The 24,574-nt window shown below is 45.6% G+C and overlaps 1 protein-coding gene across 1 annotated transcript; it reads left to right on the top strand.

Annotated features, from left to right (window-relative positions):
• Positions 1-11,301: 11,301 nt before the first annotated feature.
• On the top strand, positions 11,302-14,017 carry LOC101446380 (olfactory receptor 13A1-like). Its single transcript, XM_004479171.2, has 3 exons — positions 11,302-11,360; positions 12,382-12,454; positions 13,058-14,017. The coding sequence occupies exons 1-3, from the start codon at positions 11,302-11,304 to the stop codon at positions 14,015-14,017; spliced, it is 1,092 nt and encodes a 363-aa protein (XP_004479228.2).
• The last annotated feature ends 10,557 nt before the right edge of the window (positions 14,018-24,574 follow it).

The raw sequence follows: 24,574 nt of genomic DNA, 5'->3' as shown, positions 1-24,574 counted from the left end.
CCTTCTCACCGCCCATCCTAACCCCTTACACTTACCCTTTCCCCTCCCCCGCCCTGTTTATCTAAGGCCGCCAACATTCCATCGAGGCGCTGGACTGGTTAGCCAATGACGGGCAACGGGATCGGCCCGCCAGTCAACCTAAGGCAGGGACACGGCCTTTTGCTGCCGTGCTTCCCCATGACGGGTAAGACTGGCCACCTGTGTGGCACGGGCATTGCCCGGCTGGGCGCAATCCCGACCTAAGACAGGCACAGTCCCCCTCCCTCCTCAAATCAAGCTTTTCGGAGGAGCTTAATAAAAACAAAGGGGGAAATGTGGGAGGAAGGGCGCCCGGCTTGCCACAGTAGCAAACGGTGCGGCAAGAAGTGATACCACCACTGCCCACTGGGCCTGGATAAAGTGACCACGCCTGGCTAGGCCTTTGCTGCTAACGGCTGGCTGGCGCTGCCCTCCCCCTTTTTATCTCCCGCCTAGCCCAACATCCGGCCAGCTCTCACTCCCTCTTTCCCCTCCCCTATTCCAAACCTCTCCGCCAGCCCTCTGCTTAGCAACCACTTACAATCACCTATCAGGAAGCAGTACCCGCCCGCACCTATCAAATCCCTCCACGCAGTCCCTAACCCTATAAAGCTATGTCCCCTTCCGCAATAAACTGGACTTGCGTACCAGACCTGGTCTCCGCGGCATTCTTCCTCCCCTCGCCGTGCGTCCTCCACTCCTGAGAGCCCCTCTGATGCTGTCTGCCGTAGCATCAGACGCCACTGTGGTCTAGTCTGACCCCTCCAAACCCCCCCGTCAGCATCGGGGTGCAAGCCACCCCAGCCGCAGTTTATATTTTAGACTATACACTTTTCTAAATTTTTAGTTATCTTATGTTTTACATTATGGTTTACATTTTAGCCTACAGACTTTTATATATTTTTGGTGTAATTTAACATGACCTATATCCATCATGGCATGATCCTGTGGAACACTTCCATTGCCCCACTGTTACCCTGATTCCATGTATTTAACACCTTTTCCTCCTTCCCTCAGGGCCCACCATGACAATCAATCTCCATTACATGAGGGACCATATTCAGAGATACTTGCAAAAATGTTGAGAGCCTGACATACTTGACTTCCTAACCCACTGGGAGCCACCGATTCTCTCAAGAGATACAATACCCTCTGTTTGAGAACATCAGTCCTCCCAGGATGTGAGTAAACCTTCACCCCCATTGTATGGGCCTCCACCCAATGATATAATCCACTATGACAAAATGAGCACTCACATACTCCCCAGAAGCTTGCCTTGTGTCAGATACCTCCCTTAAGCATCACAAACATGCAACCTTCCATATTACATTTTCTAAAGCGTTTTCTCTGCACCACAATTTCAACCACATACCTGACAATCTCCCATTCTCAAATGTTCCCTTCACCCCCTCCTCAAATTCATGGGCAATCTGACCCATCCTCCCATCCCTAGCACCCCTAAAGCCCACACAGCCCCCCTCAAAGTTAATCCCATGCCCCCAATTTATTCCTTTCCTGTACAAACACTTATCTCCAGCTTACCATAGATTTCACTCAAGTAGCTGTCAGCTCACAACCTTCCTCTACCCTCCAAATACCTTAAAGTTTATCATCCGGTCCCTAGCTCTCTGAGACAGCTTGGTTTACTTGTGTTATATCATAGAGGTCATGTAGTATTTGTCCTTCAATGCCTGGGTTGCTTCACTCAACATAAGGTTCTCATGATTCATTCATGTTATCACATGTGTTTATACTGTATTTGCTCCTATAGCTGAGTAGTATTCCATTGTACATATATACCACATTTTATTTATCCACTAATCTGTTGATGGGCATTTGGGTTGAATCCAAATTTTGGCAATAGTGAATAGTGCTGCTATGAACATTGGTGTGCATGTATCAGTTTGTGTCCTTGTTTTCAGATCTTCTGGGTATATATACGCAGCAGTGGAATTTCTCAGTCATATGGCAAATCTATAGCTAATTTTTTGAGAAACCACCAAACTGCACTCCAGAATGGCTGAATCCTTCTGCATTGCCACCAGCAGTGGATGAGTGTTTCCATTCCTCCACATCCTCTCCAGCACTTGTAGTCTTCTGACTTTTTGATAGCTGCCAGTCTTATGGGAGTAGGATGGTATCTCATTGTTGTTTTGATTTGCATTTTCCTAATAGCAAGGGATTTTGAGCATTTTTTCATGTGTTTTTTAGCCATTTGTATATCATCTTTGGAGAAGTGTCTGTTCAAATCTTTTTCCCATTTTTAAAATGGGCTGTTTGTCTTTTTATTTTCAATAAATGAGAGTTATTTATATATGCAAAGATATGTCTCCTATCATATATATGGCTACCAAATATTTTCTCCCATTGTATAGATTCTCTTTTCACTTTCCTGACAAAGTCCTTTGAGGTGCAGAAGGCTTCAGTTTTGAGGAAGTCCCATTTGTCTATTTGTTCTTTTGTTGCTTGTGCTTTTGGTGTGGAGTCCATGAAGCTGTTTCCTGTTACAAGGTCCTGTAGATGCTTCCCTACATTGCTTTCCAAGGTATTTATGGCCTTGGCTCTTATATTTAGGTCTTTGATTCATCTTGAGTTGATTTTTGTATAAGATGTAAGTTGGTAATACTCTTTCATTCTTTTACATATGGATATCCAGCTCTCGAGGCACCATTTGTTGAAGAGGCCATTCTTTCCCATTTGAGAGGGTTTGGTGTCCTTGTCAAATCTCATATGGCTGTATACATGAGGATCTATATCAGAACTCTAAATTAGGTTCCATTGATCAATGTGTCTCTCCTTGTGCCAGTATCATGCTGTTTTCAATACTGTAGCTTTGTAGTATATTTGTGATTCCTCAAATTTCTTTTTTCTTTTTCAATATGTCTTTGGCTATTTGGGGCCTCTTTCCTTTCCAAATAAATTTCATAGTTAGTTTCTCTAGTTCATTAAAGAATGATGTGTTGATTTTTATTGGGATTGCAGTGAATCTGTAGATCAGTTTTTTTTTTTTTTTTTTACCTTGCTACTCTTGTTTTCAATTTTTTTTTTTACCTGTTGCACATAGGCATTTTTTTTATTGATTTTGTAATAATATTACATTAAAAATATATATGTGAGGTCCCATTCAACCTCACTCCCCCACCCCACCTCTCCCCCCCCCCCCAGCAACACTCGTTCCCATCATCATGACACATCCATTGGATTTGGTAAGTACATCTTTGGTCACCTCTGCACCTCATAGTCAATGGTCCACATCATGGCCCATACTCTCCTCCATTCCATCCAGTGGGCCCTGTGAGGATTTACAATGTCTGCTGATTGCCTCTGAAGCACCATCCAGGGCAGCTCCATGTCCCAAAGACGCCTCCACCTCTCATCTCTTCCTGCCTTTCCCCATACCCATCAGCCACCATGTCCACTTTTCCCAATCCAATGCCACCTCTTCTATGTGGACATTGGATTGGTTGTGTCCATTGTACCTCTATGTCAAGAGGAGGCTCAGATTCCACATGGATGTTGGATGCAATCCTCCCACTTTCATTTGTAATCACTGTAGATCAGTTTTGATACGATAGACATCTTAATAATATTTAGTCTTCCTATCCATGAACAGGGAATATTCTTCCATTTATTTACGTCTTCTTTGATTTCCTTCAACAATGTTGTGTAGTTTTCTGTGTAAAAGTCTTTTACCTCTTTAGTTAAATTTATTCCTAGGTATTTGATTTTTTATTGACTATTGTGAATGGTGTTTGGTTCCTGACTTCCTCCTCAGATTGCTCATTACTGGTGTACAGAAATGCTACATTTTTTTTTTTGGGGCATTCATCTTGTAACCTGTAACTATACTGAACTTATTTATAAGTTCTCGAAGCTTTGTTGTAGACTTCTCAGTGTTTTCTAGGTATAGGATCATATCCTCTGCAAATAGTGAAATTTTGACTTCTTCCTTTCCAATTTGCTCAGTGCTCAAGCAAGTAATTCTAAGAATATGTTAAATAGGAGGGGTGATAGTGGGCATCCTTGTCTTGTTCCTGATCTTAGAGGGAATGATTTTATGATTTCACCATTGTAAATGATTTTAACTGTGGGTTTTTCATATATACTCTTTAGCATGTTCACAAAGTTTCCTTCTATTCTGATCTTTTGCAGTGTTTTTATCAAGAAAGGGTGCTGTATTTTGTCAAATGCTTTTTCTGCATCTATAGATATGATCATGTGATTTTTTTACCTTCAATCTGTTTATGTCATGTATTACATTAATTGATTTTCTTATGTCCTTGCATACCAGCAATGAACCCCTCTTGGTCATGGTGTATAATTTGTTTAATGTGTTGTTGAATATGATTAACAAGTATTTTGTTGAGGATTTTCACATCAAGTTTCATTAGAGAGATTGGTCTGTAATTTTCCTTTCTTGTGGTGTCTTTGGTTTTGATAGTACAGTAATGTTGGCATCATAGATTGAGTTAGGCAATGTTCCTTCTGTTTCAATTTTTTGGAAGAGTTTAAGCAAGACTGGTATTCGTTCTTTCTGGAATGTTTTGTGGAATTCACCTGCGAAGCCATCTGGCCCAGGGTTTTTTTTAGTTGGGTGGTTTTTAATGACTGATTCTATGTCTTTACTTGTGATTGGTTTGTTGAGATTGTCAACTTCTTCTTTTGTTAATGTAAGCTGCTTATGTGCTTCTAGGAATTTGTCCATTTCCTTTGAATTGTAATTTTTGTTGGAATATAGTTTTTCAAAGTATCCTCTTACGATAGTCTTTATTTCTGTGGGGTCAGTGGTGATATCTCCTTTCTCATTTCTTATTTTGTGTATTTGCATCTTCTCTCTTTTTTTATTTGTTAGTCTAGCTAAGGATTTGTCAATTTTATTGATCTTCTCAAAGAACCAGCTCTTGATTTTATTTTTTCAAGTGCTTTTTTATTTTCTATTTCATTTAGTTTTGCCCTGATCTTTTTTATTTCTTTTTTTCTTCTCCCTTTGAGGTTATTTTGTTGTTTTTTAACTAATTCTTCCAAGTGGGTATCTAGTTCTTCAACTTTAGCTCTTTTTCTTTTTTGATGTATGAATTTATGGCTATAAATTTCCCTCTCAGTACTGCTTTTGCTGCATCTCATAAGTTGGATATGTTGTGTTATCATTTTCTTTAGTTTCAAGGTAGCTATTAATTTCTTTTGAGATTTCCTCCTCAGCAGATTTGCCAAGCCAGCCAGTATGTTCCTCCAAGCACAAGAAAAGAGAAGAAAAAAAGGAAAAAAAAAGGGGGGAGGGGAACACCAGAAAGTCAAACCCAAACTAGCCAGACCCCCCTACTGCACACCCACCCAATCCCTCCCACCCATGGAATCAGTCCAAAACCGGAGGGCCAAGGCAATCTCAGAACTCCAGGAATGCTGGGCTTGGGAAAGGGAAGTCTGGGACTCTGCAGACCCAGGTGGAGGTCAGTGGAAGATGGGCTATGGTGGCTCAGGAGACTCTGACCTGGGGATCACACACCCGGGGACCACAGGGCCCAGGAACACCACCACACAACCAACAGATCTCAGGAAACACCGCAGCCACCAGCCCCAGGGGGAAAGTTCCTGCCAGCCCACAGCTTCCAACCTCTGAACTTGTAAGCCACAATTCTACCTTTAGCAAGTACCACCTCTGCCACTCTCTCTCCAAATTGATGTCCACACACCCTCTGCCCTGCAAGCCCCCAAGAGACCCTGCTCCAGCAAGACTCCAACCCCAATCATCCACCTCTTCACTGGAGAGACCTTTTTATGTGTGTTTTTTAAATGTTTTAATTTCTCCTTCATTTTGAAAGATAATTTCACTCAATAAATATGATTCTAAAGATTCTGAAGTGGATGATTAAAACAATGATTGTTGGTCAGGCCACATCTCCCCTGAGTTTGAGGACTAGGTCTGGATACCCATCTTGGCCCAGGCAAGTTGCACCAGCAGACAGGAATGAAATTCCGACTGCTGCCTGCCACAAAAATGAGGGAAGAGGCGGCAGACTTAGCCCAGTGGTTAGGGCATCCGTCAACCACTTGGGAGGTTTGTGGTTCAAACCCCGGGCCTCCTTGACCCGTGTGGAGCTGGCCCATGCATAGTGCTGATGCGTGCAAGGAGTGCCTTGCCATGCAGGGGCATCCCCCATGTAGGGGAGCCCCATGCACAAGGAGTGCACCACGTAAGGAGAGCCACCCAGCACGAAAGAAAGTGCAACCTGCCCAGGAATGGTGCCACACACATGGAGAGCTGACACAACAAGATGATGCAACAAAAAGAAACACAGATTCCTGTGTCACTGACAACAACAGAAGCAGACAAAGAAGACACAGCAAATAGACACAACAGACAACTGGGGTGGAGGGGAGAGGAAATAAATAAATCTTTTTTAAAAATGAGGGAATAGAACTATGTAGTTCTGCATAAAGAGGAAAATTCACTGATATTCACTGCAATTTACCATACTCTTCTTCCAGCTCTTCCTTGTATGCTGCATAGTTTTCTGCTAGAGTCCAGAGATTCAAAATATTTGACTCAAGGATCAGATGTAGCTCAAGCAGTTGAGTACCCACCTTCCACAAGAGAGGTCCCAGATTTGGTTCCTGGTGCTTCCTAAAGAAGACAAACAACGAGCAGAAAAGAAGCAGACATAAAGCAAAAACAATGAGCATACAATAAGCTAAAACAACAATCAGGCAATGAGCAAACAATAATTAGCAATGAGCAAAAACAAATAAGCAGAGAGTGGATGTGGATCTAGCATTTGAGCACTTGCCTTCCACACAAGATATCATAATTTCAGTTTCCAATGCATCTTAAAGAAAAACAGACAACCAGCAGACAATGAGCAAACAGATGAGGGAGCTGTCTTGGGGGAGATAGTTAACTCACATGTTTCCTGCCAGTTCAATAGTTGTTTTATTGGATTATCAATGGAGCTTCCAACTCAGACATATTCCCTAATCCTTTGTATCAATTTTGGCAGTGGAGTATGGAAGTCTCCAACTGTTATTTTGCATTATCTATTTCTCTCTGAATGCCTTTGGATTTGACAGAAGAGGAATCTCATGGTTAAAGCTCTGGTTCTAAAACAGAAACTGGTAATGACACTTCCCAACTGTGAGGACTGTGAAAACCTGTGACTTCCCTTCCCATCAATTTCTCCATCTAGTAAGTAGAGAATAGTGATATAATTTGCATCATGTCCTGGCACACACCAGGTCCATTTTAAGCAGCTGAACATGTTGTTTGCCATATAGCTCTAGTTGGGACCTTTGGTGCCTTAGTCCTGCTGGACTGGAAGTTTCAAACTCTCTTCACCACTGTCCAACTAGGTTTATGCATACTGCATGACACATAGTAGGGATGCCACAAGGTTTTGTTGTATGGAGGCAGTTTCTCAGCCCTGGTTAAAGTGGTACTAACAAAATGTAGAATCAGCTGGAAATGAATAAAATTAGCTCTTTTTATGTCAGTTTGCATTCTATATTTCCCTAGGGTGACAAAACAAGTGAACCAAAGGACTTCAAGCTTGTTCAATACCTTAGTGGACACAGATTAATTCTGTATATTTCAGGAGTAGGGGTTGGGGAGGTATGAAGGAACCTTGGAAGTGGCTAAAAAATCTAAGGGGTATGGATTAACACTCAAAATGCCAATGTAACCATATGGAGAGGGAGAGGGAGCAGGAAGCAGCAGGATCTCCTGGGACAGCCCAGAATCTGGACATCCTTCTGCCCCTTTGTAGTAAAGGTGCCTGAAGGGAGGGCCTCAGACCTGAGAAGTTCTTTCTGCCTGTCCTCTGGTCCTCCATGGTACATGGAGTAACAGACTCAAAGGAAGCAGACAGCAGAATTCAGGACAAGGGCCAATCTGCTAATGGAGCTGGGCAGACTTTAATGATGGATTAAGTTATCCCAATCATCCACCACCAGGTGATGATTCCAGAGCATTCTCAGGCCCCACACTCTGTGTTGTGAACCAGAACCTCAGAGGTGGAGTTTGCCTCCTACACATTTGAACACAGATATGTTGTCCACATATAACTCCTTTGAGAAATGCTGCTGTATGGTACAGTTGTGTGGTCAAAATCTGATGTGGACAGCTGCATGCTAAACTTGACAGAGACCCAGGACTGTAGTGAGGATCCTCCAGGACACAGGAAATATCTATGCATGTATTAGATACTCAGAAATATTTTGTTAACCAATTCTTATGGACAATGAGTCTTATAGGGTATACATATTGATTACATGTTGGATGTCTCGGGACTTGAAGTTAGAGTGAGTGGGACCTTGATTATTGATTATTTTCATACATCATTATCATCCTATAGAAAAGTAGTTGGTCAGTCAGAGAAGAGTCATAGTAGAAGATTATATATCATCTAAACAAATTTTTAAAATTAATTAAATTCTTCAGTCATTGCAATTACATTCTATTTCCTACCATGTGAAATAAATGTCATTTAAAAATTGAAATATGCACTGATTGGTAGGGTTGATGGGTTCTATGCTATTTTGTTTATTTATTTATTTATTATTTAATTGTATTTTGTTGAAGATATATAAATCACAGAAAAATGTTACATTAAAAAATATGAGGTTCCCATATACCCCACAACCACTCCTCCCACATCAACAACCTCTTTCATCATTGTGACACATACATTGCCTTTGGTGAATACATTTTGGAGCACTGCTGCACCACATGGATAGTTCACATTGTAGTTTACACTCTCCCCCAGGCAATTCAGTGGGTTATGGCAGGATATACAAGATCCAGCATCTGACCCTGCAATATCATTTTGGACAACTCCAAGTCCCAAAAATTCCCCCACATCACATCTCTTCTTCCCTTTCCCTGCCCTCAGCAATTACCATGGCCACTGTCTCCTCATCAATCCTAAATTTATTCCATTACTAGTCACAATAGTTCTATAGTAGAATACCAATAAGTCCACTCTAATCCACATTTTATTTCTCCATCCTGTGGACCTTGAGAAGGTGATCTCCATTCCACCTCTATATCAAAAAGGACCTTAAATCCCACATAGTTGATGGATGCAATTCTCCTGCTTGCAGTTGTAGGTACTCTCGTTTTCTTGGTGTGGTGGTTGACCAGAAAGGGGGAAATGGTAAAGACGAATGAGTTTATATAGCTAAAGACTTCAAAAAAGAGTCGAATGTCATCAGATGGGTCATGCTTATACACACCTCAGCAGGATCCCAGAGACAGCCAAAGTAAATACAACCCCAGGTACTGGTGCTCCTGAGGGTTATGGAGACATAGATTTGATGGTCATGGCAGATGGCTGTGGAGTTCAGTGCCTTATCTGGCGTTTGTGTTCCAGAGTGTGATGGAGTTGGACTCAGATGTGACCTTTCTAAACAAGCCTCTTCTGCCACTTTTACTGAACCTATGGTTGGTGCTGGTGTTGGTGTATACTCAGGAGACTTGAATCTCTGGACTGGCCATATGCCAGCTGGGCCCTGAGCCTCAGCATAGTTGCAACTCTTACTCTCTGGTTCATTGGTTCTATGTTATTTTGAGAATTGTAGGGAACCCAGTGGTTATGTTTTGTAAAGTTAAAAACAATTCTAAATTAATAATGCTTCACTTTTTCCTTGTTTTATAATACAAGCTTTGCCATATTTTCTGAAGTTTTTACTAAGATGAATTTCTAGGTTTTCCTTGACTATATTACTGCTGTATGCGTGCATACCGGGCACATTGTAAAGAGACCACCAATAGATAGGTACACAGTTGATCTTTTGTGAACATTTTGATCATGTGAGGGAAGCAGCTGGCTATGATGAACACGCCGTTCTGTTATCTAGGCTAACAGTAAAGATATGACTGCACATTTCTCCTCCAGACTTCCTGAGAAGCTGCAAACTCCATGGCCCAGAGCTGGGACCTACCCTGCTGAGGTATTAGGAGCTGGGTCTAGCTTGCATATGCAAACAATCACTCCTCTTTTGATACCTGATGCTGCATCTGATTTGGCCCTCAAGTTTAGATCAGTGTGTCTCCCAGAGACTATGGCATAATGCTGACCCTTCAAACCTGAATGATTAAAAAATCCCATCTTAGCAAGGTTAACATTTTCAGTGTTAAGTCATGTTGACAGCAAGCACCCTTGATCGGATGTGATGAGTAGAACATTTTACCTCTGGGTTCTTCCACCCAAACCCATACCCCCAGCTTAGTCACAAGAATATCAGACAAATTCCTATAGAGGGGCCTCCTACAAAGTCCCTGACCAATCCTCCTCAGCCATTCAAGGTCACCAAATAAGGACAATCTGAAAAACCTTCACTGCCAAAACAGCCCAAGGAGACATGAAACTTAAATCTCATGTTGTGTGTGGGACAGATGGGGACACAGAATTGAGGCATTCAGAAAAACTGAGGAATTCTGAATAAACCTAAATGTATCAATATTTGTTCTTAATTTTGACAAATATTCTGGTTCATCATAGCTAGAATGTATGATCCAGGGATATGGGCTGAGAATCCCCAGGAGTTCCCGTTTGAGAATTATTAGGTAAGTTGGGCAAGAGGTCTCAGAGACCCTCCCTATGGTCTCAGAGTATTGACATCCACCTGTCCCTACCTCAGGTCCTGCCTCTGCTCCTGCCAGGAGACAGCATCTGCATGGTCCATGTTTGCTCCTGATTGGAGTTAATTGCTCCCAGAGGGCCACTCTTGCACCTAGGCCACTCCTTGTTCCCTAGTGACCTCTAACCAGAGTAGAATAACTCCACTCAAAGTTCAGCAGCAAACAAAGGAACCAAATGGAGGAATCAGGTCTTTTAATCAAGGTTCTATTTCCCCTTTAAATCATGGTAAGGATATTGCCTATCTTTCATGAATATGTGAATTTATTTAATTTAGAGAAGAAAGTATTTGATGCTCATCTTTTTTATTCCTTTGTTTTTTGATTCTTTCCTAATTTTACTTTGAATGTTTCTGAAAAAAAGAGATTTGGTTTAGTGCTGACCAGTTTTATCATGAAAAACATGCCCCTGCATTTGTTTTGCTCTTGTCTTTTACAAATTCCTTTGAAATTGTGAAGTTCCCTGAGACTCTCTGAACCCTGTGTCTCTGCTTCCTCTGGCCTTATCTGTGCAGCTGATTGGTAATGGTAAAATGGGAAAACATCACCTGTGGTTTTGACTCTAGAATAGGTCAAGATCTTTAAAATAAACTGCTATCCAAGGAGCTGAAGTTGGCTGACTCAACTCCCTGTGAATCTGGTGAGGAGGTACCATGGTGAAGGTGCAGATGTGCAGGCAATGTGTGCCCTGGGGGTTAGTGGTCAAAACCAGGTAGCAGGAGTCAGAAGAGGGCTTTAGTTATTTGTGTCTGCATGGGCATAGTCCTGTGCCTTTTGTAGAAGGGTGTGTGCATGAGCATTCCTGTATGTGACCCTTGGATGTAAGTACCCTGGGAGTAAGAAACCTTCCATTTCATACACCTGCACACTTAGCACCCCAGTTCTCCAGTGACAAAGCTTGTGCACTGGTCAGCAGCCTAAGCACTTGTTAGCCCTTGTTAATGTTGGGGCAAAAACAGTGAGGAGAGTGAGTAGGCCACAGTCAGGACTGTCATAGAAACCCCAATTTAATGCTCCTGCATACTACCTACTTGGTGCTCAGGGCCAGGAACAAATTTCTGCAAATCTGGTCATCTCTGTCCATGGGAGACACTAGGGAGATACCAGTCCCCTGGATAGGATGTGCACATATTGGCAGTTCCTTATTTTCAGGCAGTCCTGATCCATGGGGAAGATCCAGAGTATGTTCTTAGATCCTCCTGCTGGCCTAAGCTTCATGGGCAATAGTAGGCAGGGCAGGAAGGAAGTGTTTATTTGTGATTGATGGATAAGTGGTTCCTGGGGCCCAGGTTGTGGAGCTCAAGGACAAAATGTTATCTGAGCTGGGACCCACCCTGGATCAGGGATGATTTGCCAGGCAGTTGTACAAGGTTAGGGAGTCTTACAGTCCTGGGATCAGGGTGGATGCATCAGCAGGAGTTCCCAGGTGGTGCAGAGGCTTGATCTGTGCCTTGCTTCACTGCATTCCCTGGTTCTTGCACACTGACAGTTAATGTCAAAATAAATTTCCCACTTATCCCAAGACACCTTGGATTGAATTATAGCTAGGATTCAGACTCCTGCCAGTGGCAAGTTCCAGCTGATCAAAGAGCAGTCCTGGATACCCCACTGACACACTGGTGAGCATCCTGGACAGTACAAGGCTGGGTTGTATAGTTGTGGTTTTGACTGAAGGACCTGCCTCCAGGTTACTGCATAGCTGTAGTATGAGAGTGTCCCCTGCTTGCTCATAGGCTGTTGGCTGCCCTCCAAGACTCAGACAGATCTGGTGTCCCAGACCCTTTGCAGGCTGATGGTTCCCTCAGGGTACCCAAACTTCACATCTGGGTCCATCCATCTGTCTATCTCACCTATTCTGCAGGTTAGAAATCCATCCTACTTGGAGAAATATTCATGTAGCTCACCTAATCACCAGCCAAGTTGGTTTTTCCCCTTTGGGAGTTTAGAGGCCTGGAGCTTGCTTCTCTTCTTGGTTGAACATGTGGGTCTTCCATGTCACACGCACAGGTGATCACAACACCATGTACTCCATGCCCCATCTCCCAGTATTTTCACTTGTCAAGATAATGTGGGAAATGTTCACAATTAAATGAAAAACAGGCTTCACTTTCTGTGGTAATTACCGAGCAGTGAGAGCCCAACCACATATATGAAGGAGGAAACTGGTAAGGGGAAATGCTCCATGGGGCTAACAGGGGTTACAGAGGGAGATCCAAAGGGAAGATTTAATTCTCTGTTTGCTTCCCTTAGTGCAGAGACATACATTAATATATTAGCCATATGTTTTCCAGGACAAAGGCACCACCACAAACAACCATGTAGAGTCTTAGCAGGGCGGGTGCAGAGAGAGGAAGTATCACCCATCCAGTTCTTATACCTCCCTCTGCCCATGTGCTTTTTGATTTCTAGGACTCCTGGGAGAGGTTCACCCACCCAGTGGCTGCAATCAACTATACACTTGTGGTGGAGTTTGTCCTGCAGGGATTCTCAGAAAACCCCCAGTTCCAGGCTTATTTCTCAGCTCTCTTCCTCGTCTTTTATCTGATGGCTTTTGCAGGAAACTGCCTCATCTTCATGGCCATCTGCCTGAATCCAGCCCTCCACACACCTATGTACTTCTTTCTCACCAACCTGGCCATTTTAGACATCATCTGCACATCCACCGTTCTCCCCAAGTTGCTGGAGTACTTGGTGGGCAAGGGCAGCACCATCTCCTATGGAGGTTGCATGACCCAGCTCTTCTCCCTGACATGGGTTCTGGGGGCTGAGCTGCAGCTGCTCACCATAATGGCTTATGACCGCTATGTTGCCATCTGCCAGCCCCTGCACTATCACACACTGATGAGCAAGCACATCTGTGTCCTGTTGGCAGGCAGTATGTGGATGATCAGTGGGACCAACACTTCTGTGCATACCTGCCTAATGGCAAGGCTAACTTTCTGTGGCTCCAATCAGCTCCATCACTTTCTGTGTGACGTCCCTACACTACTGCTTCTTGCCTGTGGCTCTAAATACCTAAACAATGTCATGATCATGATTGCAGATGCTTACTTTGGAGTGGTCAACTTTCTGTTCACTATGGCATCCTATGGCTTCATCATCGCCAGCATCCTGCGCATCCGCTCAGCTGAGGGCAAACGCCGGGCGTTCTCCACTTGCTCTTCCCACCTCCTGGTGGTCTGCATGTACTATTCCACTGTCATCTACACCTACTTCCTCCCAGGGTCTGGCTCTTCCATGGAAAATAGCAAAGTAGTTGCCATTATGTACACAGCAGTTGGCCCCACCCTGAACCCACTCATCTACACTCTGCGGAACAAGGATGTAAAAGTGGCACTCAGGAGGATGTTTAACACATTCAGTAAATGAAAGGAAATAACGTTGAATTTTTCTAATCAAAAATATAAATGAGTAGAATATATTTCATGTGATAGATTTAGGAACAATATACTTGCTTATATGGGAATTGTTCAAATTTCAATGGGGACTTAAACTAAACCTTGGAAAGAACTGGGGATGCTCTCAGGGTTTCAGAGGAGCAGGAAGTGAAGGAGAAAAATAAAGAGTGTGAGTAACCTAGATGACAATAGGATGGGACTTGCTTGCTTCCTCCTTATAGTGCACAACACTTTGAACATTTTGACAAGGGGGTTATCCTTCTTTGGTTAACCACTCCTAGACCCTAATTCTTTTATCCAAATTCTCCTGACATGAGTTTGTGGAAGAGTCAAGAGGTAATGCTTCTCACCATTTCTGTAAGCTGCAGTCACCTTGGCACTCTGAAGAGGATGAGAGGTACTGTAATCCACTCTTACATTTTAGCAACATGCAGAATTGAGGATAATTTTAATTTAATATTTTTTCTACCTTGAAAGGGCAGCATCATTCTTTAAACAAGTATTTCCCACTTGTTTAAAGTTTTCAACAATTATTTTATATACTCAGTTCTACTCAATCTCCTCCTTTCTTATTCTTCTCCTATTCATCTTCCTTCTCCTCCTTTTTTCCATCATTGACATTATTAAGTCTTGTACTCTGCTGCTATCTTCTAAATGTTTGTCCTTCGCTACTTCAAACTCTCTTCTCTTGATAAATGCATTCATGCTTACATCTACATATATCATTATTTGACAGTGATACACAAATATATAGCTAGAGATCAATCCTTATCTCCAAGTCCCAGACTGATTAATATAAATGTCTATCTATCATAGTACTTGGAAGATGTCTGGGAATCCCACTGCACAGTCTAAATTCACAGTCTTTATTGTCTTCAATCCCATCTGGTTCCAAGAGTCACAATTATTGAAAAATCATTTCTCCTCTTCCTACCTTCTGTATCCAAAGATCTTCAAATCCTATGGATTGAATCTGAACACCTCTCATGCCTGCCATTTCTGCCATCTCTAACACTCACTTCAAGATGCTAGAGCATCCTTACTGGATGACACAACTTCCATCTGGTCTGCCTATGTGTATTCTTGACCTACCAAGGTTAGCTTCCTCCCCTGCATCCAGAGTTAGAGATTTCACAGTATTTCATAATGAAAGGTTTCAAGAATAAAATAGTTGAAAAAATTTTACACTGAACATTCATTTGCTCATTATTTTAATTCTATTTTTAACATGTTGCTACATTTGTTATATTACTTATCTATCCACTGAGATATATTGCAATTCACCTTGCTTTTTATGAATTTCAAAGCAATTTCCAAGCATCCATATGCTTCTTATTAAATAGTTCATTGCAATTATCATTAATTAGTGCTTGCCCCTCAACACTAGTCTACAGTTTCTTTTCTTTTTGAGGTAAAATTTTCAATGAATTGTATAAAAAAGATGGAAAATTTCCTGATTTGTGATAACTGTATATAATTACACAATACAGAACCCTATCAAGATGTAGACTCTACCTCCTATTCCCAGGTGGTTCTCTCCCATCCTTGTTCTGTCAATCCTCATTCCTCCCTGATGACTTCATCACTGTTTGGATTTTGTTCACTGTAGGTCAGGTTTGTATGTTCTAGGACTTCATATAAATGGAATTAGAGAGTATATGAGGCTATTTTCACTTAGCATACTTTTTTGAGATTCATTTATTTTATTCCATGTTATCATTAGCTTGTTCTTTTTCTTTTAATTTTTATTAGAATTCCATTGTATGAATATACCCTATTTTTTCCTCCATTCTTTTGATGATGGACATTTGTGTATTTTTATAATGTTTGACTATTATGAATAAAGCTGCTATGTACATTTCCTTAACTGTTCTTCTGAAGATGTGTTTTTCTTTCTCTTTTGTAAATGACTAGGAGTGTAACTGCTGGGTCTTAAGGTGTTTTTTTTTTCATTGTATAAGTGATCAATGAGTTTTCCAAAATGGTTGTACAATTTTAGAGTCCTGTCAACAAGGAATGAGCATTCTGTTTCTCTACATCCTCATGAACAATTGGTGTTACCTACAGAAATGTTGAATGGGAAAGAGGAATTCATGACCTCCAATAATAAAAAATAGGTTGGAGTTCAGCAAATTGCTGCCCAGTAATGTCTATCCTTTTCCATTGATCTTTATTCAAACTACAGACTGCTTTTTTCTTTTTTAAAAATTTTTTGTTAAATTGTCTCTTTTAAAGATACATAAATCATGAAAAATGTTACATTGAAAAAATAAGAGGTTCCCACATACCCCATCCCCCAGGTCCCCAGTCTTCCCACAACAAACTCTTAAATCATTGTGGCACATTCATTGCATTTGCTGAATACATTTTGGAAGCACTGCTGCACTGCATGGATTATAGTTTACATTGTAGTTTGCACTCTCCCCCAGTACATTCAGTGGGTTATGACAGGATATATAAATTCCAGTATCTGTCCCTGCAATATCATTTAGGATAACTCCAAGTCCCCAAAATGCCCCGACATCTCACCTCTAATTCCCTCTTCCTGCTCTCAGCAACTTCCTTGGCCACATTCTCTAGATCAATGCTACAGTCTCTTCCATTACTAGTCATAATAGTTCTGTAGCAGAATACCAGTAAGTTCACTCTAATCCATATTTTATTCCTCCATCCTGCGGACCCTGGATTTGTGATGTCTGCTCCACCTCTATATTGAGAGGAGACTTAGAGCGCTGGTTGATGGATGTGATTCTTCTGCTTGGAGTTGTGGGCACTCTTGGTTCCCTGGTGTGGTGGTTGACCATTTTTCCCTCCCTTTTAGCTGACCTTTGCAAGTCCAACAAACTGGAGAGTAGGAGCTGAAACTCTGCTGAGACTCAGGGCCCAGCTGGCACATGGCCAGTCCAGAAACTGAAGTCTCATGGGTCTACACCAACCCCACCACCAACCACAGGCTTAGTAACAATGATAGAAAAGGCATGTGTAAAAAGATCACATCTGACTCCAACTCCATCACACCCAGGAAAACAAATTCCCAGGTAGGGCCCACTTACAAGGCACCAAACTCCAGAGCCAAATTCCTTGATTGTAGAACATGAGTATCTCCATTGCCATCAGGAGTATCTGTACCTGGGATTATATCTACTTTGGTTTTTCCTGGGATCCTGCTGAGGTGTGTGTAAGCACAAGCCCTCTGATGACCTTCTGACTCTTTTTTCCTTTATTTTCTTTTAATTGTTACATTAAAAAATATGAGGTCCCCATATACCCCCACCCCACCCACCCACCCCTCCCACATCAACAACTTTTTCATTATCGTGGCACATTCACTGCATCTGGCGAATACATTTTGGAGCACTTCTGTACCACGTGGTGGTCCACATTGTATCCTGACTTTTTTGAAGACTTTTAGCCATATAAACTCATTTGTCTTTACCATTTTCCCCTTTAATTCAAGGTCTCTTTCTAGTTGCATCACCAGTTAGTGAATGGTAGTAATCCTTTGGTGCCAGGAAGGCTCATCCCCTGGAATCATGTCCCACACTGGGAGGAAGATAATGCATTTACATGCTGAGTTTGGCTTAGAGAGGGGTCATATCTGAGCAACGTGGAGGTTCTCAGGTGGTAACTCTTAGGCACCTTGCAGCTCTATGCCTAATTCAAATTTCAGGCACACAGGCTCACAAGCATAGTTTTCAGTATCAAGGGCTCATCATTGGAGCATCCTTCTTCACTGGTCTTTGCCTTTAAACTTGGGGGATTGTTGCTGTTCCTTTGGGGAAAGTCACAGAGCTCCACTGACGGAACTCAGCACTTCCTCAGTTGTCATTTATAACTGTAACTATTATGAAAATACCCAAAATATATCTGAATATTTTTTGTACCCTATATACATGCCCTGAAGAACTTCCTCCCAACCATGTGTCCCCCATTAATAACTGACCACACTGGTTTTCCTCCCCTCCCATAGTTGAACCCATCTGTGTTCCAAAACTTCTTCAAAAATGAAGCCTAATAAATTGCCAAATTCAATTTAATAGGACAAAGAAATAGTAGTGATAGGTTTTAAGATTAGACATAGAATACATACTAATTTAGAAAAACTAAAAGTAAAAATAATTGAAGAATGAAAAATATCATACAACTTTTTATGACGTTTTGCCTTTCATCGCTGTCGTAAGTGCTGCCCTTTATATACAGTGGCAAAGAAATTTCTTTCATTTCTTCCTCAATGTCTACATCCTTTCTCTCTTTCTTTCTAATTTTTAATTTTGTCTTAAAAAAAGTTATAGATCACAGTAAAGTCACATATGCAATGTACAGGATTCCCATATATCCAACATCAAACCCTTTTCCCTCTTCTCCAGCAATGATCTTCTTACATGTTCATGTTATATTTGCTGCAGCTGATGTACAGATATTGAAACATAGCTATCAAATATGGTTCCATTTTGGCTTACATTATGGTTTATATTTCAGACTGTAAAATGTTCTAAATTTTTAGTTACCTTATGTTTTATATTATGGTTTACATTTTAGCCTATAGACTTTTATATATTTTTGGTGAGATTTAACATGTCCTATATCCATCATTACACAATCTTGTGGAACACAGCAGGGTAACTGAGGGGCAAAGGAATTGTTACACAAGATTGTGTGATTGTTTTACATCACACTCCTTTAAAAGTCTCAAAGTTCCTGTGTGTCCTGGCTCCACCCTTTCTAATCTTTTCCCCATCCCTTCACACTGGTTCTAGTCTCAATGTCTAGTTCTCCATTTGTCAATGTGTCTGCCAGCTCCCTTCCTATGCCTTACATTGCTTCAACTGTCTCAAGCTTTACAAAATGCAGGACTCAGATAAATGCCACTACATAGAACTCTTTTTGCCACATTTCCCCTATATAGACACACTATATTATTCTGTTTATTTCTTTTAAAAACATTGACACTATGTGAAAGCATTTTGTTTTTTATTTACTCATTAATGCTTTATTAAAATATAAGTTCTTTGAGCGCATGGTGGTTTGACTGCTTGTTCCATGCTGTATTTATATGGCTACGAGACTCTAAAAAGAGTCTGGAGGCTGTCAGAAGGATTGCCCTTATGCACAACTGAGCAGAGTCTAATGAGACAGATAAAGTAGATACAATCCCCAGGTATTGGTTCCTTTGAGGGCTGAAGAGATCCACGGGTTCTATGGTCATGGCAGATGGGGTTCACTGCCATGTCAGGTGGCCCTTCTTTGGAGCTGGTGTTTCTGTCTGATGAAACTGGACTCAGATGGGATCTCTTTTCATAAGACTTTCATGCTACTTTACTGGAATTGTAGTTGGTGTTGGGATTTAATATATATTTAGGGGATTTGAATCTCTGGACTGACAATATGATAGCCAGGCCCTGAGCCTCAACAGACTCCAGCTCCTACAATCTGATTTATTGGACTCACCTCACTCAGCTAAGATGGAGTTGAAGAAGGACAACCACCACACCATGGAGCCTAGAGTGCCTACAACTGAAAGCAGGAGGATTGTATCCAGTATCTATGTGGAATCTGAGCCTCCTCTTGACATAGAGGTGCAACGGACACAACCAATCCAAGGTACACAGAGAAAAGGTGGCATTGGAGTGGGAAAAGTGGACATGGTGGCTGACGGGTATGGGGAATGGCAGGAAGAGATGAGAGGTGGAGGCGCCTTTGGGACTTGGAGTTGCCCTGGATGGTGCTTCAGGGGCAATCACCGGACATTGTAAATCCTCCCAGGGCCCACTGGATGGAATGGGGGGAGAGTATGGGCTATGATGTGGACCATTGACCATGAGGTGCAGAGATGCCCAGAGATGAGCTTACCAAATGCAATGGATGTGTCATGATGATGGGAGTGAGGGTTGCTGGCGGGGGAGTGGTGGGGTGGGGGTGGTGGGGTTGAATGGGACCTCATAATTTTTTTTAATGTAATATTTTTACAAAATCAATAAAAAAAAAGACAGTAACTGCGGCGGCTTGCTCGGTCGGTACAGGTGGGGTCTGGCTGCGGACGAGGGGTCGGTCCAGCTCTGGACGATGGGTCGGTCCCGCTTGGGACGAAGGGTCGGTCCCACTTGGGACGAGGGGTCGGTCCGGCAGCAGACGAGGGATCGGTCTCACAAGGGGTTGCGCGGTTCGGCTGACGGGGTCGCCCGGCGAAGCCGGCGACGAAGGGGTCGCCCGGAGAAGCAGGCGACGAAGGGGTCGCCCGGAGAAGCAGGCGACGAACTGGGGACAAGGGAGGCCAGGCCCTTGTCGGGGGCTCTCAGGACTGGAGGGCGCACGGCAGAAGAACTACCGCGGAGACAAGGTAAACACGCAAGTCCACTTTACTGAGGGAGAGGCAACAGTTTTATAGGGGCTGGGGAAGGCTGATTGGTCGAAGCCACGCCCTGTTCTGATTGGTTGCCGGCGAAAGGTCAGTGGGCGGTACTGGACGGGGGAGGGGTGGTGGTTAGGGATTGGCTGTCGCTGTTGCTGGGGGAAGGGGCAGGGTTTAGGGATTGGTGGCTGCTGTTGCTGGGGTGGAGGGCAGACTTGAGTTTCTCGCCCACGCCTGGCTGTTGCTTGCTGTCGGGGGAAGGGAAAAGGGTGGGCTGGATTTTTCCGCCCACACCTGGCTGTTGCTGCTGTCGGGGGAGGGGAAAAGGGCAGACTGGATTTCTTTGCCCACGCCTGGCTGTTGCTGCTGTCGGGGGAGGGGAAAAGGGCAGACTGGAATTTTCCACCCTGCGCCTGCGCAGGGAGAAAGAAGAAGAAGGGTGCCGCCCCACAGGCATCGTGTGGCACCATCCGGGAGGAGGGGTGGCCGCGGAAGCATGGCTGCCGAGAAGGGGAGACCCAAGGGCACTCTGTGCCCATGCTAAGCTCCCTTCAGGGGTGGCGGTGAGTCCGACCAGCCACCCTATTATGGGGGCAGCGGCTTGGCCTGCCGCAGCTGCTCCCCCGCCAGGCCAGCAAACCACACTTCAGCCTGAGGGGTGACCGCATTTCCCCCTTCTTTTCAAATAAGGGCCAGGATGGCAGCAGCAACAAGTAGCCGAGGCCCAAGAGGCAGTAAGCAATGAGGGAAGCGGGGCTGAAGAGGGAGGTGAGTATGCCGGGGATATAAATGTACAATTTGGGGGGCGGTATCTTGCCATTGCAGCGCGTTACAGGTAGTTGATCTCTTCTTGGCGGCGAAGAGCGGTAGAGGCAGACTGTGTGATGGTCTGGAGGATCGCAGCGGTGAGGACAAGTCGCGTCAGGGCACGAGCGACGGTGGTGGCGGCAGCGTCGGGAGTGGTGGAGACGTAGGCGAGGGCAACAAGAAGGCCAAAGTCTCCATGGGCGTGAGAGAGGCCGATGTTAACGGGGCGGGCCAACATGGGGCGGCCCAATCTTGAGAGTGCGGCGATGGGAGCCGAGGTGCGCGGTGAGACGAGGGGTCGGAGCCGATGGGACTCCGACGGTGGTCGCGGGCCAAGAGAAGGCCCCGACGAGGGGAGGGCAGGACGACGAGCAGTGGAGCAAGGCAAAGGGGAGCAAGCACGGAGGGGAGGAGGCAGAGGTGAAGGCAGGGGTGGAGGTGCTCAGGCACACGCTCCTGAGAGTTTTATTGGCGCCTCTTAATCATAGCGGGTCAGTATAAGCCCCCAACATGGAAGGAGAAAGCCATCCAGTGATTCTCCCAGACCGCCGTGGATCATATGAGGTCACCAAGGTTCAGGAGCAGCAATGCAGAGCGAAAAGATAGGGGTGAGAAGAGAGGAGGGCATAGGGCTTTGGTAGGGTTACTTCAGACGTGCAAATGCGTGCTCCCGAGAAATCCAAGGCTCCTCTTAATCATAGCGGGTCGGTATAAGCCCCCGACATGGAAGGAGAAAGCCATCCAGCGATTCTCCCAGACCGCCATGGATCGTATGAGGTAGCCAAGGCTCAGGTAGCAGCAATGTTGCACGAGAGAAGTCCCAAGGTGAGAAGAGAGGAGGGCGTAGGGCTGTGGTAGGATTACTTCAGACGTGCAAGCGTGCGCTCCCGAGAAATCCAAGGCTCCTCTTAATCATAGCGGGTCGGTATAAGCCCCCGACATGGAAGGAGAAAGCCATCCAGCGATTCTCCCAGACTGCCGTGGATCATATGAGGTAGCCAAGGCTCAGGGAGCAGCAATGTTGCACGAGAGAAGTCCCAAGGTGAGAAGAGGGGGGGGGGCCGCCAGGTTATGGAGTGAGGCTGTGGTGGAGTTGCCTTGCCCCACGTTGGGCGCCAACTGCGACGGCTTGCTCGGTCGGTAGAGGTGGGGTTGCTCAGCCCCACGTTGTGCTGTGGTGGAGTTGCTTAGCCCCACGTTGGGCACCAGCTGCGGCAGCTTGCTCGGTCGGTAGAGGTGGGGTCTGGCTGCGGACGAGGGGTCGGTCCAGCTCTGGACGAGGGGTCGGTCCCACTTGGGATGAAGGGTCGGTCCCACTTGGGATGAGGGGTCAGTCCGGCAGCAGACGAGGGATCGGTCTCACAAGGGGTTGTGCGGTTCGGCTGACGGGTTCGCCCGGCGAAGCCGGCGATGAAGGGGTCGCCCGGAGAAGCAGGCGACGAAGGGGTCGCCCGGAGAAGCAGGCGACGAACTGGGGACAAGGGAGGCCAGGCCCTTGTCGGGGGCTCTCAGGACTGGAGGGCGCATGGCAGAAGAACTACCGTGGAGACAAGGTAAACACGCAGGTCCACTTTACTGAGGGAGAGGCAACAGTTTTATAGGGGCTGGGGAAGGCTGATCGGTCAAAGCCATGCCCTGTTCTGATTGGTTGCCAGCAAAAGGTCAGTGGGCGGTACTGGATGGGGGAGGGGTGGTGGTTAGGGATTGGCTGTCGCTGTTGCTGGGGGAAGGGGCAGGGTTTAGGCATTGGTGGTTGCTGTTGCTGGGGTGGAGGGCAGACTTGAGTTTCCCGCCCACACCTGGCTGTTGCTGCTGTCGGGGGAAGGGAAAAGGGTGGGCTGGATTTTTCCGCCCACACCTGGCTGTTGCTGCTGTCAGGGGAGGGGAAAAGGGCAGACTGGATTTCTTTGCCCACGCCTGGCTGTTGCTGCTGTCGGGGGAGGGGAAAAGGGCAGACTGGAATTTTCCACCCTGCGCCTGTGCAGGGAGAAAGAAGAAGAAGGGTGCCGCCCCACAGGCATCGTGTGGCACCATCCGGGAGGAGGGGTGGCCGCGGAAGCATGGCTGCCGAGAAGGGGAGACCCAAGGGCACTCTGTGCCCATGCCGAGCTCCCTTCAGGGGTGGCGGTGAGTCCGACCAGCCACCCTATTATGGGGGCAGCGGCTTGGCCTGCCGCGGCTGCTCCCCCGCCAGGCCAGCAAACCACACTTCAGCCTGAGGGGTGACTGCATTTCCCCCTTCTTTTCAAATAAGGGCCAGGATGGCAGCAGCAACAAGTAGCCGAGGCCCAAGAGGCAGTAAGCAATGAAAGCGGGGCTGAAGAGGGAGGTGAGTATGCCGGGGATATAAATGTACAATTTGGGGGGCGGTACCTTGCCATTGCAGCGCGTTACAGGTAGTTGATCTCTTCTTGGCGGCGAAGAGCGGTAGAGGCAGACTGTGTGATGGTCTGGAGGATCGCAGCGGTGAGGACAAGTCGCGTCAGGGCACCAGCGACGGTGGTGGCGGCAGCGTCGGGAGTGGTGGAGACGTAGGCGAGGGCAACAAGAAGGCCAAAGTCTCCATGGGCGTGAGAGAGGCCGATGTCAACTGCGGTCCCCCCTCGGGCTGAAGTGTGGTTTGCTGGCCTGGCAGGGGAGCGGCCGCGGTAGGCCTAATTCCGCTGCCCCCATAATAGGGTGGCTGGTCGGACTCACCGCCACCCCTGAAGGAAGCTCGGCATGGGCGCAGAGTGCCCTCGGGTCTCCCCTTCTCGGCAGCCATGCTTCCGCGGCCGCCCCTCCTCCCAGATGGCGCCACCCGATGCCTGTGGGGTGGCACCCTTCTTCTTTCTTCTCCCTGCGCAGGCGCAGGGCAGAAAATTCCAGTCTGCCCTTTTCCCCTCCCCCGACAGCAGCAACAGCCAGGTGTGGGCGGAAAAATCCAGCCCGCCCTTTTCCCCTCCCCCAACAGCAGCAACAGCCAGGTGTGGGTGGAAAAATCCAGCCCGCCCTTTTCCCTTCCCCCGACAGCAGCAACAGCCAGGCGTGGGCGGGAAACTCAAGTCTGCCCTCCACCCCAGCAACAGCAGCCACCAATCCCGAAACCCTGCCCCTTCCCCCAGCAACAGCGACAGCCAATCCCTAACCACCACCCCTCCCCCGTCCAGTACCACCCACTGACCTTTCGCCGGCAACCGATCAGAGCAGGGCGTGGCTTCGACCAATCAGCCTTACCCAGCCCCTATGAAACTGTTGCCTCTCCCTCAGTAGAGTGGACTTGCGTGTTTACCTTGTCTCCGCGGTAGTTCTTCTGCCGTGCGCCCTCCAGTCCTGAGAGCCTCCGACAAGGGCCTGGCCTCCTTGTCCCCAGTTCGTCGCCTGCTTCTCCAG

The sequence above is a fragment of the Dasypus novemcinctus genome, chromosome 14 (genome assembly GCF_030445035.2).
Source record: "Dasypus novemcinctus isolate mDasNov1 chromosome 14, mDasNov1.1.hap2, whole genome shotgun sequence".
NCBI lineage: Eukaryota > Metazoa > Chordata > Mammalia > Cingulata > Dasypodidae > Dasypus > Dasypus novemcinctus.
This window is presented reverse-complemented; position numbering and strand designations above follow the sequence as displayed.